Below are 14,962 nucleotides of genomic sequence, written 5' to 3' on the forward strand. Positions count from 1 at the left end.
CCAATGGAGGAGCTAGAGAAAGTACCCAAGGAGCTAAAGAGAACTGCAACCCCATAGGTGGANCATTATTATGAACTAACCAGTACCCCAGAGCTCTTGTCTCTAGCTGCATTTGTATCAAAAGATGGCCTAGTAGGCCATCACTGGAAAGAGAGGCCCATTGGACTTGCCAACTTTAAATGCCAGGGCCAATGGGTGGGGATGGGTGGGTGGGGGGCTGGGGGGGAGTGTATTGGGGACTTTTTGGATAGCATTGGAAATGTAATTGAGGAAATTACCTAATTAAAAAAATGTATAACAGAAAAAAAGTGAATATGAAGGCATAAAATATCAACAAAGAATAATAGTGCACACAGTAGTGAGTACACAAGGGTAATATTGATATTCCAAACGGCTAGATAATTTAGGAGGGTAGAATAAATGGAGCAGAAGTCAATAATCACAAAATTTTAAGGTTAGAGCAAGATTAGTCAATGACTGAACAGAGTTAGCATCATTTATAGGACTCTTACTGGTTATTAGCATTTTGTTTTGCAAATGGGAACATATTGGTAAGAATGGAAGGACAATAACATGCATAATACTAACTACACAATTTAAAAATTATGAACCATTCAGAAGCTTAGCTCAAGTAGTAGCACTAATGGTCTACGTCCAATTCACTGATCACAGATGCATGGTATTAGTCACGAAGTTTCAGAACACATTGTGTTGACTTTGAAAGGTCATTTGCATCTTCTATGATTTTGACTTTATCTCTATTGAACTTGCTTGTAAAGGATGTATGATATACTGTGTATTCAAAATAAGCACAACAGCAGTTTAATCTATAGTTATTTTTAGTTTTGATCGTTGCACTTTTTTAACACAAAAGCACCACATCAACACTGATGAAATTTAAGTAAGAAAGAAAAACTATAGTTGTGTCTTACTTCTTTCATAATCATAAATCAAAGCTTTAAAACAAAGCTTCATTGTAAAACAGTAATGCAAAATCAAATATAATGGCATACACATGGTGCCAAATGCTAAAAATTATATTTTAAACTACATATACATAAACACTGCCAAAATTTGTTTTCTTTATAGTTCAAAAAACACAACGCTAGGCTTTTGCTGTAACCAGTTTAAAATTTGTATACTTCATTTTTGAATGCGGGAGTTAAATACTCTTCATTTTCTTTCTCTTTTTTGTTTTATTGTAACATTTTGACTACAACCATTAAAACTAAAAAAAAAAATGTTGTTTAAATCTCTGATATCAAAGAGAGATCTGAATTTGCAAAGTCCTTATTTTCTCTTACGGAAGGGACAAAATGTACATAACTGCAGGCTCTCTCCCCAACTTCATCTTTACTCATCTACTTCAACTTCTAGTTTACTATCAAAGCTGCCGTTTTCATAGCTGAAGAATAATGGCTTGTTTGCTTTCTTGCTTCCTTGATTTGTCCTCATACTTTTCCTCAATCACCTTTAACTCAGGCTTAAGATCCAATGCATGTAACCTTTGACCCTCAGTTTTCCTTTGATCTCCTCCAACCTTACACCAGGTACAGAGAAATAACAGTTGCTTCATGTATGTTCTCACAAACACAATGTTTCTCATAGACAGAAAAAAGTATTTAGAATTCACATGGAAGCATTCCTGGACAAACAGAATACCGCTGTTGATACCACCATATTTGATTTCAAGTAATTCTATAAAGCCATAGCAGTGGACCGGAGGAGCTAGAGAAAGTATCCAAGGAGCTAAAGAGATCTGCAACCCTGTAGGTGCAATAACATTATGAACTAACCAGTACCCCGGAGCTCTTGACTCTAGCTGCATATGTATCAAAAGATGGCCTAGTCGGCCATCACTGGANAGAGAGGNCCATTGGACNNNCAAACTTTATATGCCCCAGTACAGGGGAATGCAAGGGCCAAAAAATGGGAATGGGTGGGTAGGGAAGTGGGATTGAGGGTATGGGGGACTTTTGGGATAGCATTGGAAATGTAATTGAGGAAAATACGGAATAAAAAAAATTAAAATAAAAAAAGCCATAGCAATAAAATACGGTCATGTCACCAGTGCTATTCCTTTTACTCAGAATCCCACTGAACCCGGGCAAGTGTTTGAAAAGAAAGTTCTTTGCACATGGATTCTTCTAGTCAATGATCCTGGGAGGGTTTTCCATCATCTACTGTTTTCCTCAATCTTTCGGAGACCCTTCACATACTTGCTTTATTCCAAGGTATCATTTGAGGCTATTGTGAAGATTGTTGGTATGATTACTTTTAAAGGCTTTGCTAAGTTTTCTGTTCCGCCACATTGCACAGAATGAGCTACTTTGAATTCTTCCTTTCCCATTTCATTTTTATTTCTTTCATTTTTCTTGTCTTACTGCCCTTGAAGTATTTTATTAAATGTAGAAAGTATCAACCTCATCTTGTTCCTTTTAGAAGTGAAAAGGCTTCGGGTTCTTCCACATTTAATATCATATTGGCCATAGGTTTGCCATATATAATCTTTATGTTACTTGTATTTTGAATTTAAGACTTTTAAATATTATTTTTTTTAAATTGAATATACTTATGTGTGTGTTGTGGAGGTACATGTAATTACAGAAGCCTTCAGACATTAGAGACATCAGATTCTCTGAAAAAGTAGCTAGAAAGAGTTGTGAGCTGCCTGATGCGGGTTCAGGAAGTTGAACCTGAGGACTCTGAAAAGGCAATATGTGCACTAATTGGGTTGTTTTCGTGATATTAAGGGATTGGGGGAGTAGTTGTTGTTGTTCTTTGTATGTTCTACAGAAATATCAGATGGATAGCTGGTAAAGTCTGCTTTAAGTCTGCTTTCCATTCTATATGTACCTTCCTGACTAGAATTATGTTTTCCTGTCTTACTGAACAAAAAGTCTTTAAGTTTTATGAAGCCCCATTTATTAATTGTTGATCCTTTTTGTAGTCTGCTTTTTAATTGTTTTGTTTCTTTACATTCCAAATGTTTCTCCCTTTTCCAGTCTCCCTCCAAGAGTTCTTCACCTCATTACCATCTCCTCCTCTGAGAGGGTGCTTCCCCACTCCCCCTCCCCCACCTCAGTTCCCATCCCCCTTCCCCTGAGGTATCAAGTTTTTTTCTACAGGATTAGGCACATCCTCTCCCATTGAGGCCAGACATTGCAGCCCTCTGCTACATATGTGCTGAGGGGAACACAGACCAGCCCCTGTGTATGCTCTTTGGTTGGTGACTTAGTCTCTGGGAGCTTCCTGGGTGGCTGCACTACTGAGGTCCTGTTTAGACAGTCCTTTCCTGTCCCAGGGAGCTCCAGCATTTTCTCTACTTTCTCCTTGATCAGTTGCACAGTATTGGGTCTTACGTAAATATCTTTAATCCACTTGGAGTTGTGCTTTGTGTGAAGACTTGATTATATTCTTCTGCATGTAGCTGCCAGTTTAGCCAGCACTACTTGTTGAAGATAATTGCCTTTTCTCCAAAATGTACTGTCTGCCTCTTTGTCAATAATCATGTGGCTATTAAAATAGTGGCTTAATTATGATATTGAAGCTAAATGAATGAAGCAATCATTGCGAGTGAAGAAATCCTGACCCTGAAACACAAATGTCACATGTTTTCTCTCATTTGTTGCAAATGTGTGCTGTTAATCCTTAGTTATGCTTCATTTGGAATATAGATTGAGGTCAACTGGTTTGTAAAGCAACACGTGGGGCACTTTAACTTGATAGTGATAGAACACAATGGTAAAAGGGTTAAATTGGAGTAATGGATCAGGAAGGGGATAAACCTGAGTAGAGGATGCTCAGCAGAGTAGAAGAGGAAGAGAGGTCATTAGCAGTAAGGCCTTGGAAAACACTCATAGGGAAAGCTAGTACTGTAAAAGCTTAATAAAATACATGCACAGAATTACCCTAGATCAGGGTGGCTTTGCCCCTACTAGACAACACAGGCCAACAAATAAAAACTCCAAACACACATTCAGGCCTATGAAACACTGCTGTAAAATATAATGAATCATAAATTATAATGAATTTCTCTCCATTTGTTTACATTAGAAATTTATGATCGATCTGAGTAAAGATTTTAAGCAAATTCTCTTTGAGATAAAAAATATGTGTTTATTTCTGTTTATTTACCAACTACTGTTGTACACATGTAACTGACGTGTATCAGTAGAATACAATGAAAATAAATCAATTTTCCTACTGTTAAGTGGCAGAGTAATCATATTTATATATTTGAGAGGCAAATATTATGGATCAACTTAATATGTTAAAATAATCACTTTTTAATGAGTCCGTTTTCTTTTTTCTTTTTATTTTTTATTAATTATTCCATTTGTTTACGTATCAAATGATATCCCACCTCCCCATTACCCCCTCCACCAACTCCCTTCCCAGTTACCCCTCTGTCACCCCCCAATCCCACATCTGCCATCCCACCTCCCTTTTGACTGTATGAGAATGGTACCCACCCACCCACACTCTCCTGTCCCACTGCTCCAGCATCCCCCTACTCTGGGGCATCAAACCTCCCTGGGACCAAGGGTCTCCCCTCTTGTTGCAGTCCGGTAAGGCTATCCTCTGCTACATATGTATCTGAATACATAGATCCCTTTATGTACACTCCTTGGTTGGTGGTCTAGTCTCAGGGAGAACCTGGTGGTCAGGCCATCCTATGTTGTTCTTCCAATGTGGATGTAATTCCCCTCTGCTCCTCCAGTCCTTCTGCCAGCTCCCCCACAAGGTTCCTTCAGTTCAGCCTGATGGTTGGCTCCAAACATGTCTCTGCTTGTTCAGTTGCTGGCCGGACCTCCCCAGGAACTGCCACAATTCGTTCTTCTCCACAAGTGCCTCTTGACTATGGCAACAGTCTTGGGTTTGGTGTCTGTAGACATGATGCCCCAGGTAAGGTCATTCCCCACTCGGCCCCTGTTCCATTTTTTGGCCCTGTTCTTCCTTTGGACAGGAACATTTCTGGGTTTAAAACAATTAAAAAAAAAAAAAACAAAACCTTGAGATGAGTAGGTGGCTCCATCCCTCCATCAGGGGCCGTGCCTACCAATGGAGGTGGTTTCCACAGGTTCTATCTCCCCCTTCTCCATATATTATCTATTTTTGCTAGATTTCCTGACCCTCTCTACCTCTCTCACATGTCCTCCAGATTCTGATACTGCCACCCTTATTTCGTCGTCCTCCTTTCTCCCTCCCTTGTCTCCCACTCCTTCCATCTCCCATAACCATCCTGTTCCCCCCTCAATGTGGCACTGACCCCATTCACCCCCTGATCTTCCTTCCTTCTACTTCCATATGATCTGTAGGTTGTATCATACGCAATGTGAGCTTTTGGGTTAGTTATTAGTGAGTACATACAATGTGTGCTCTTTTGTGTCTGGGTTACCTCACTAAAGATATTTTCTAGTTCCATCCTTTTGCCTGCGAATTTCATGAAGTCATTGTTTTAAATATAAACTATATAGTACTCCATTGCTTATATGTACCACATTTTCTGTATCCATTTTTCTGCTGAGGGATATCTGGGTTCTCTTCAGCTTCTGATTATTATAAATAAGGCCGCTATAAACATAGTGGAACATGTGTCCTTGTTATGTGTTGGAGCATCTTTTGGGTATATACCCAAAGGCAGTATTGCTGAGTTCAGCTAATAATATGTCCAATTTTCTGAGGAACCACCAGAATGATTTCCAGAGTTGTTGTATTGGCTAGTAAGCCCACAAAAAATGGAGGAGTGTTCCTTTTTCTCCACATCCTCACCAGCATCTGCTGTCACCTGAGTTTTTATCTTGGCCATTCTGACTGGTGTGAGGAGAAATCTCAGGGTTGTTTTTATTTGCATTTTCCTGATGACTAAAGATGTTGAATATTTCTTTAAGTGTTTCTCAGCCATTCACAATTCTTCAGTTGAGAATTTTCTATTTAGCTCTGTACTCCACTTTTTAATAGGGTTATTTAGTTCTCCGGCATCTGTCTTCTTGAATTCTTTGTATATTTTGAATATTAGCTCTCTATCAGATGTAGGGTTGGTAAGTATCTTTTCCGAATTTGTGGGTTGCCGTTTTGTCCTATTGACAGTGTCCCTTGCTTTACAGAAGCTTTGCAATTTTATGAGGTCCCATTTGTTGATTCTTGCTCTTAAAGTGTTCTGTTCAGGAAGTTTCTCCTGTGCTCAAGTATCCAAGGCTCTTCCTCACTTTCTCGTCTATTATATTCAGTGTATCTGCTTTTATGTGGAGGTCCTTGATCCACTTGGACTTAAGCTTTGTGCAAGGAGATAGCCAGAGCAATTAGAGAACAAAAAAGAGATCAAAATGATACAAATTGGGAAGGAGAAAGTCAAGTTATGACTATTTGCAGAGAATATGATAGTATATATAAGTGACCCCAAAAATTCTACCAGAGAGCTCCTATAGCTGATAATCTACTTCAGTAGTGTGGTTGGATATAAAATTAACTCAAACAAATCAGTAGCCTTCTTCTACTCAAAGGATAAAAGGGATAGGCATGAGAAAAAAATTAGGGAAATGACACCCTTCACAATAGTCACAAACAGTATAAAATACCTTGGTGTACCTCTAACCATGAAAGTGAAAGATCTGTATGATTATAACTTCAAGACTCTGAAGAAAGAATTCAAAGATTTCAGAACATGGAAAAATCTCTTCTGTTCATGAATTGGCAGGATTAATATAGTAAAAATGGCCATCTTGCCAAAAGAAATCTAAAGATTCAATGCAATCCACATCAAAATTCCAACTCAATTCTTCATAGATTTAGAAAGAGCAATTTCCAAATTCATCTGGAATAACAAAATACCCAGGATAGTGAAAACTATTCTCAACAATAAAAGAACTTCTGGTGGAATCACCATTGCTGACTTCAAGCTGTACTACAGCGCAATTGTGATAAAAACTGCATGGTACTGGTATAGTGACAGACAGGCAGATCAATGGAATAGAATTGAAGACCCAGAAATGAACCCACACACCTACGGTCACTTGATCTTTGACCAAGGAGCTAAAACCATCCAGTGGAAAAAAGACAGCATTTCAACAAATGGTGCTGGGACAACTGGTGGTCAGCATGTAGAAGAATGCAAATGATCCATTTTAGTAATTTTTCAAATGACTTGTTTATCAAATTTCTATCCTTAACTACTTTTGTTAGAATGGCCATAACTTATAAGCTGTTCATTATGGAACTCCCATGTTTCCAAAACAGCAAGATTTTATTCTGCTACAAAACTTTGACCCTGAGCCTTACAGTAACCACCTAGGTATACACTCTATTGTGCAAGGAGTAATCTATCTAAGATCATAAGTATAAAGGTAACTTTTATGATTAAAATACAGTAAAAGAAGAAAAACCTTAAAACACAAGGTTTTGATAATTCTCATTTTATCAATTATAACAGATATCTGGACATTACACATCAGTCTTATGTACAGCAATAATCTTATGCACAATAACATGTGTCCTTTGGAGTTCTCCACACTGATATAGATGCTCATTATATATATATATATACACACACACATATATATTGTTTTTTTGAGACAGGGTTTCTCTGTATAGCCCTGGCTGTCCTGCAACTCACTCTGTAGACCAAGCTGGCCTTGAACTCAGAAATCTACCTGCCTCTACCTCCAAGTGCTGGGATTAAAGGTGTGCGTCACCACTGCCTGGCTTTGAGCATTTATTCTAAGAACATTCATAGTAGAAAAGCAAGCTAAAGCTCATTCAAAATTCTGTGATAAACTTGTAATGTCTTTAAAAACCTTTTATCAAATAACTATTTACTTAAGTACTCACTAAAATGTGCAAGTTTCAGGTAACTATGGCAATATTGTCTTCAAAAACATTTGGAATTATATAAATGTATGAGTGAATTATACCAATGAGCAACAAAACCCAATTAAATATGAGTGTTTTTAGAAAACTTATAATTGATTGTGAGAGAATAAATTTGCTATCAGACAAGCCAAAGGCAATTTGGTCATATAAGAAGACTCTAAAAAGTACAATAAAAAATTGTCACATATTAGCCTACTCTTTATATAGTTTTAAATGAAATTTTCTCTTATATTTGTCATACAGAGAGCTTACACCATACATTAATAACATTAGTTTGCAATGGTAACTTAGTTTAACACTTTTTAAGAGTCTCATGCTCTACCAACTGAGCTAGCTGGGCAGTTTAACACTTTTTAAACAAAATTTAATACTTTCAAAATAAAATTGAAAAAAAAATCAAGTATAAAGGGAATCAGGGTTCTTAGAACAACCTACTTCAGTGTGTGCTGAATTTGTTTCTGTTGTTCTTTAGTTTTTCAGATGTAACCTCATTGTTGGTCAGGCTATTCTTAAACTGCCAGCTTCAAGAGATGCTCTCACTTCAGACTCCCTAGAGGGTAGACTCTAGGTGTGCCACCATGCCCAACTAAACACACTTACTATGAATATCTTATCAAATGTTTTCTCTCTTTTCTATAGCTCATGTATTTTGTGTGTGGCAATAGTGTGCCACAGCACACTTGTGGAGCTGAACTACGAGTATCCATAAATCAAAGGACCTTTTGCAAGAATCGGTTCTCTTCTGCCACCATGTGGGTCTTGGGAATGGTTGCCAGGCTCCACAGCAAGCACCTTTACTCACTGAGCAACACTGCCAGCACTCAAGATTTAACTATTCTTTCACAGTGGGAACCACGGACTCAAACTATCAGGGAGTAATAGCGATAGTGAGAGAGATGATAGAAAAAAAATGAGATCCAGGCTTAGATTTTTTTCATTCAATTTTATCCACAGTTTGCATCGGTAATATACATTTAGTGTTCCATTTATTTTTAAATGCATCAGAAAATCAATTATGATAAATCTGTGACTAATACAAACATTTCTGAATTCTCCAAAAAATTCAGTTAGAAAAGTCATTAATCTAGCATTCTATAAAGATAATTATTAAACAAATGGTTATGCATTTTTACTCATTTCAGTTCAATCATATCCAACATCACTTCTTTCTTGTGCCATATGGTCATAAAGTTTAACAGAAGTAACTATCTAATGATATTTTGGGCCCAATAAAATATTCTTTGTTTATTCAATCCTCCTCAAAGCACAAAACCACCCAAATAATGATAATGATTCTTAAAACAATAATTGATGAAGTAAATATATGTCATAAAAACAATTAGCATAAAATTTACACTTAAAAACTACTAAGAGAAATATGTTAGGGTTTTGGTATATGTTTGTCATTGTGGACTGTGCTGAAAAACTGCCTTAGAAGTGATGTTGTTACTGCCTTTTGGCACAATAATAGTTGAACTGCTGTGTCAAGGACCTCAAGGGGACCCATCGTGAAAACAATTTGTACTTGCTATAAAGAAGGAACACCAAAGTTCTGGTATGTTTTCTCTTTAAGGTAATATTTAACTGACAAGTGAAATGTAGTAAAAGAATTGTCTACGAAAACGACAACTATTTCAATAATAACAAAGCACAAAACTACTTGGAAAATAATACAAGATTAAGTAATAAGAGCAATTCTAGAGTACAATAACCAGGAGAGAAGTGTGAATGATTGTTTTGGTTGTTAAAAGTTTTTAAATTTGTAATGCTGTCAACTGTCAAGGTTAAAAATTCATAAACTAAGGTACTTACTAAATTACCTATATTATCCAAATTTTCACTAAGGAGATTCATAATGTCATTGGGGATATTTTCAGATCCAACTATTTAGTCATAACTAATTTGATCAAATATTTAAATAATAAATTATTAATAATTTAATTCTTAAAACTTACAGTATAAAAAGCTTTGACTCTTTAATAGTTCCAATTTGACTTCTGGGGAATGTAAAAACATATCTGTATTCTGAAGCTAAGATTGAAATGTATGGTTTCATAATGACTGATCAAAAAAGTTGATTTATTCCTAAAACCAATCTTTACCATAGTATTTGGCACATGACATTTTACACTTCATAAATGCCCTTTGAAATATCCTAGACCAACATTTTTACTAAGTTGCATCCATATTAAGAGGTAATAAGTGCAAATAATTACACACTTAAGAAATGATACTTGCTTGGCTATACAAAAGTGAATATGTAGGCTCTTTTATAGGAAACTGAGTTAGTCGTCACAGTAATGTTTTGGAAAAATTCCTGCATTAGTATCACCGTAAGTTTATCCATCTCGAAACAAGCAAGGACTTAATTAAACATACTATTCCATGAACCAGACTGTGTTAAATTCAACATCAAGTTACTTGAGGATATTTTATACATGCTCCAGAAAGGGCCAGATTTTGAATCAAAACCTGTTTCTTTAGTGGCCGCTTTCTGAATGTGGAAGGCAGCACTGATGTACTGAAAGTTCCAATAAGTTTAGATAAGAACCCAAACATAGCAGTTGCATCCAAATGTCCTTGACAATTAGTACTTCCCTAGCTTTCCAAAGCCTTACTGCTTTGTGTAATGTTCTCAACACAGAAATAAAATACTCTTAAGATAAAGTGATTTAAACGACGATTATGGTTTTGCAAAATTAAATAGCATAAATTAAGCATATTAACATTTTTGACAACATGAAATAACCAATTCAAGGGAAACTGCAATGGATTAACTAAGAAACCACCAATGTGAGGGGCATTTAAAACCTCACATTATTACTGACCATACAAAACCTACCAAAATATTTAAAAATCCCATTGATTCTATTAATACATAAAAAGAAATTGCAAAAATGCTTAAGACTATTTAAGATTCATCAATTACACAGGCACTTCACATGTAAACAACCTACAGTATAACTGAAAATATTTTGGCACCAACTGATAATACTAAAGAATTGAATAATGCCAGGGTTTTGATTTTTCTACTCATTTTTTGCTAAGAAACAAAGACAAAATATTGAAGAGATTGTTTATAAGCTAGAAGTATATGAAATAACTCAAATATAGAATTGTTTTCCTAAAATATGATTACTTTACCTAGATGTTCACTAGTATACAGTGATGTAAAAAATATTCAACTTAATGTGATTGCTAAATTGAAAGTATATTTTCAATTTTGTATCAATTTGCATTTTGAAAATTCTTTAAGGTTACTGAGTCACAAAATAAAAGGAGAATTTTAATTTATCAAAAACTCTTATGAAATTAATCCAATTTTCCTCCAAAAATTGCTTGGACCACTCAGAGTTTATATCTGATAATTTATTGGAATTTTAAAAAAGAATCCTAAGGCAAACTGTTTTTATTGGACATTCTTCTTCATGGTTTTGAGATATCTGAAATCATTTCAAATACATGAAATTATACACATATAATGTTTGTAATGTCACATCAAGCCATAGAAAGCTGAGATGCTTTTGTGGTAGGTAATTCAAGGAGGGCCTGAACTGTGACACCAACTTTTACAAGACCTCGCTCTTCCAAAATATGGTGAGGCAAGCACAGTCTCTCCTGGGAAAAGAGAAAAAGAGATTTGAATGTTCATATTTTTTCACAGTTGAATAAAATGTTGAGACAGAAATGGAGATTTAAAATTATTTAGGTTTTTTTTTTTTGAGATTCCAATTCTCATTCTTCCTTTCAAACCCACTCATAAACCCCTCCCTTCAACCAAACACAAAGAATTCAATTAATAAAAATGATTTATTTATTTATTTATGTATTTTATGAATATAGATGTTTTGTCTGCATGTACATCTGCGCAGCAAAAGGAGGAACAGATCCTATGGGACAACAGTAATAGATGATTGTGAGCTGCCATGCGAGTGCTGGAAGTTGAAATGAGGATCTCTGGAAAAGTAGTTAGTGTTCTTAACTGCTGAGCAATCTCTGTAGCTCCTAGAGTCAGATCTTTTAAATATGCTTTCTTTTCAAACTCAGGTAAATAATATATTAATTCCACATTTACCTTTTAAATATTACAATATAAAATATGGTTAGATTCATACCATATGGTAAGAAAGGGATTATAGAGATTAGCTTGGTCACTAATGCCATCGTTTTATACACAAACCTCTTTCTCTACTCAGAGTTACGGACTAGGTCACCATTATCCAGTCTCTACTATCTTACAAGTGCCTCTCATCTATCTTCCCACTGAAGTTGTTCTGATCCAATGATGCACATACATATTTGACTACTCTGTTACATCAATCTTTAAACAGTGCTTTACTTGAAACTTTCTCCCTCTTTTGTTTTCTTATTTATTTATTTATTTGTTTATATTAGATATTTTCTTTATATACATTTCAAATGCTATCCCGAAAGTTCCCTATACCCTCCCTCCGCCCTGCTCCCCTACTCACCCACTCCCACTTCTTGGCCCCGGCATTCCCCTGTATTGGGGCAAATAAAGTTTGCAATACCTATCCTCTTTTGTTTTCTCTGATACAAATGTGTTTAGTTCTTCAACTTAACCTACATCGACTGGGCTTTCAATTGCAGCTGTCTGTACCAAGCCTCCTTTAATGTCGTAAATATTTCCAAGCACACTACACTCATTCTTCTCTTTGTTGCTACAGTACTCCTTAGTATTCTCTGGGATCATTTTAACTCTCACTTCCTCCCTGATTTCCAAGTCTTTATTTCCACTAACAGAACATATGGCAAATTCCAGTGAGCCACGGCCAAATGTTAAATGGTCTGGATACATAAAAATCAACATGTCCATGACAGAATGGCTTTTATAAGTGAACCTGAACTTTTGAATTTTGAATCTCAGTCATTTTTCAGACTACATTGAAACAAAAATAGGAAGTTTAACAGCCTTCACCTCCTTTACTTCTGTAACCAAATTGGTATTCACTGAATAATATTGAAGATATCTAAAAGCACCCTTATAAAAATGACTTTTGTATCTCAGTAGTCATTGCTACATTTTGTGCCCCTGAAGTATTTTACTCAAATATCTACCTAATCAATTAAGTTGATAGTATAAACAGAAGTAAGTTTCAAAGCACAGACAATTCTTCTCTCCTCAGAAACTACAAAAAGAACAAATCATAAATTGTGATGGTTTGCATATGCTTAGCCCAGGGACTGGAACTATGTGGAGGTGTGACACCATTAGGAGGTGAGGCCTTGTTGGAGTAGGTGTGTCACTGTGGGAGTGGGCTGAAGACCCTCATCCTAGCTGCCTGGAAGTCAGTATTCTAGCAGCCTTTAAATGAAGATGTAGAACTCTCAGCTCCTTCTCCAGCACCATGCCTGCCTACATGCTGCCATGTGTCCCACAATGAGGATAATGGACTGAACCTCTGAACCTGTAAGCCAGCCCCAATTAAATGTTGTTATTTATAAGACTTGCCTTGGTCACAGTGTCTGGTCACAGCAGTAAAACCCTAACCAAGACAGTAATCAATGTCAAACAAGAAGAAAATGACCACAAAATGAGAAGAGGGGAAAAGAGGAGTGGGGAGCTGTACTTCAAATGAAACCACCAAAGAGCGAGCATGAGCTGGCCCTAGCATCACCCCCCGACATATATGTACCAGATGTGCAGCTTGGTCAGGGGCTGTCCCTGACTCTAATGCCTACCCGAGGACCCTATTCCCTTAACTGGGTTGCCTTGCCTGGCATCAGAGAGAGACCATGTCCTTAATCCTTTAGTGACTTAATGTATCAGGGTGAAATGCTACTGGGGGGGTACCTTTTCTGGGAGGGGTTGGGGGAGGAGCTATGGATGTTAGTGGGAACTTAGATGACAGGGAGTGCTGTTATTGAGATGTAAAGTGAATAAATAAATAAATTAATTAATTAATGGAAGAAAAGTGGCTATACTAAGTAAAAACTGGGAATGAAAGGATCAACCATATTGTCTCATTCCATGTACATGAACCCCTAGGAAATGTAAAGTAGTTCATACTGACAGAAAGCAGATTGCTGGTTATACCAGGAAGCATGGCTTCCAGAAACCCCTGGGGAAAGTTTGGGAACTAAATTGTGCTGATAATTTTAATTAGATAAAGAATTGTTAGGGCTGGAGATGCAGGCCAGTGCAAAAGTGTTTGGCTGCCAGAAATGGAACATTAAGGTAGACTTTCAGAATTTTTAAAAAGGCATGAAAGTATGAAATTTCATGTTTTTATTTATGTGTAGATTATTATATATTGATATCACCTCAATAAAGATGTTAAAAATAAGAAAACATCCATATGAACCTTATTATGTATTGATATCACACCAATAAAGTTGTTGAATAATCATAAAATGTCCTAGAGCAAAGAAATAGTAAAATAATTACACATTACATCTTCCAAGTTTGGAATAAAAGTAAATGGAAACTAAATATAAAACTCTTAAATTCCTAAAACAAAAATATTTTTAAAAATCATGTAGAGCGGGACAGTGGTGGTGCACACCTTTAAGCCCAGCACTTGGAAGGCAGAGAGGCAGGTGGATTTCTGAGTTTGAGGCCAGCCTAGTCTACAGAGTGACTTCCAGGACATCCAGCCAGGGATACACAGAGAAACCCTGCAGCAAACAAACAAACAAACAAACAAAACAAAACAAAAAATGTAATACCATGCAATAATAACAACCAGGGAAAACAAACATCTCTCATGCTCATGGATTGGCAGGATTAATATAGTAAAAATGGCCATCTTTCTGAAAGCAGTCTAAAGATTCAATGCAATCCCCATCAAAATTCCAAACCAATTCTTCATAGAGTTAGAAAGAGCAATTTGGCCAGGCGGTGGTGGCACATGCCTTTAATCCCAGCACTTGGGAGGCAGATAATTTCTAAGTTTGAGGCCAGCCTGGTCTACAGAGTGAGTTCCAGGACAGCCAGGGCTATACAGAGAAAATCCCTGTCTTGAAAAACCAAAAGAAAGAAAGAAAGAAAGAAAGAAAGAAAGAAAGAAAGAAAGAAAGAAAGAAAGAAAGAAAGAAAGAAAGAAAGAAAGGAAGGAAGGAAGAAAGA

At 36.4% G+C, this 14,962-nt stretch overlaps 1 protein-coding gene across 4 annotated transcripts in view; it reads right to left on the reverse strand.

Annotated features, from left to right (window-relative positions):
* Positions 1-8,798: 8,798 nt before the first annotated feature.
* Positions 8,799-14,962, reverse strand: part of Lrch2 (leucine rich repeats and calponin homology domain containing 2) — an 89,144-nt gene continuing 82,980 nt past the window's right edge. For 3 of the 4 annotated variants that reach the window (XM_021153736.2, XM_029473654.1, XM_029473655.1), the window contains one exon: positions 8,799-11,490. In XM_021153736.2, the coding sequence (XP_021009395.1) occupies positions 11,371-11,490 (120 nt within the window). In that variant the 3' untranslated portion in view covers positions 8,799-11,370. The remainder of the gene's footprint in view (positions 11,491-14,962) is intronic. The other variant, XM_021153737.2, reaches the window with a different exon arrangement.

This window comes from Mus caroli, chromosome X, assembly GCF_900094665.2.
Source record: "Mus caroli chromosome X, CAROLI_EIJ_v1.1, whole genome shotgun sequence".
NCBI lineage: Eukaryota > Metazoa > Chordata > Mammalia > Rodentia > Muridae > Mus > Mus caroli.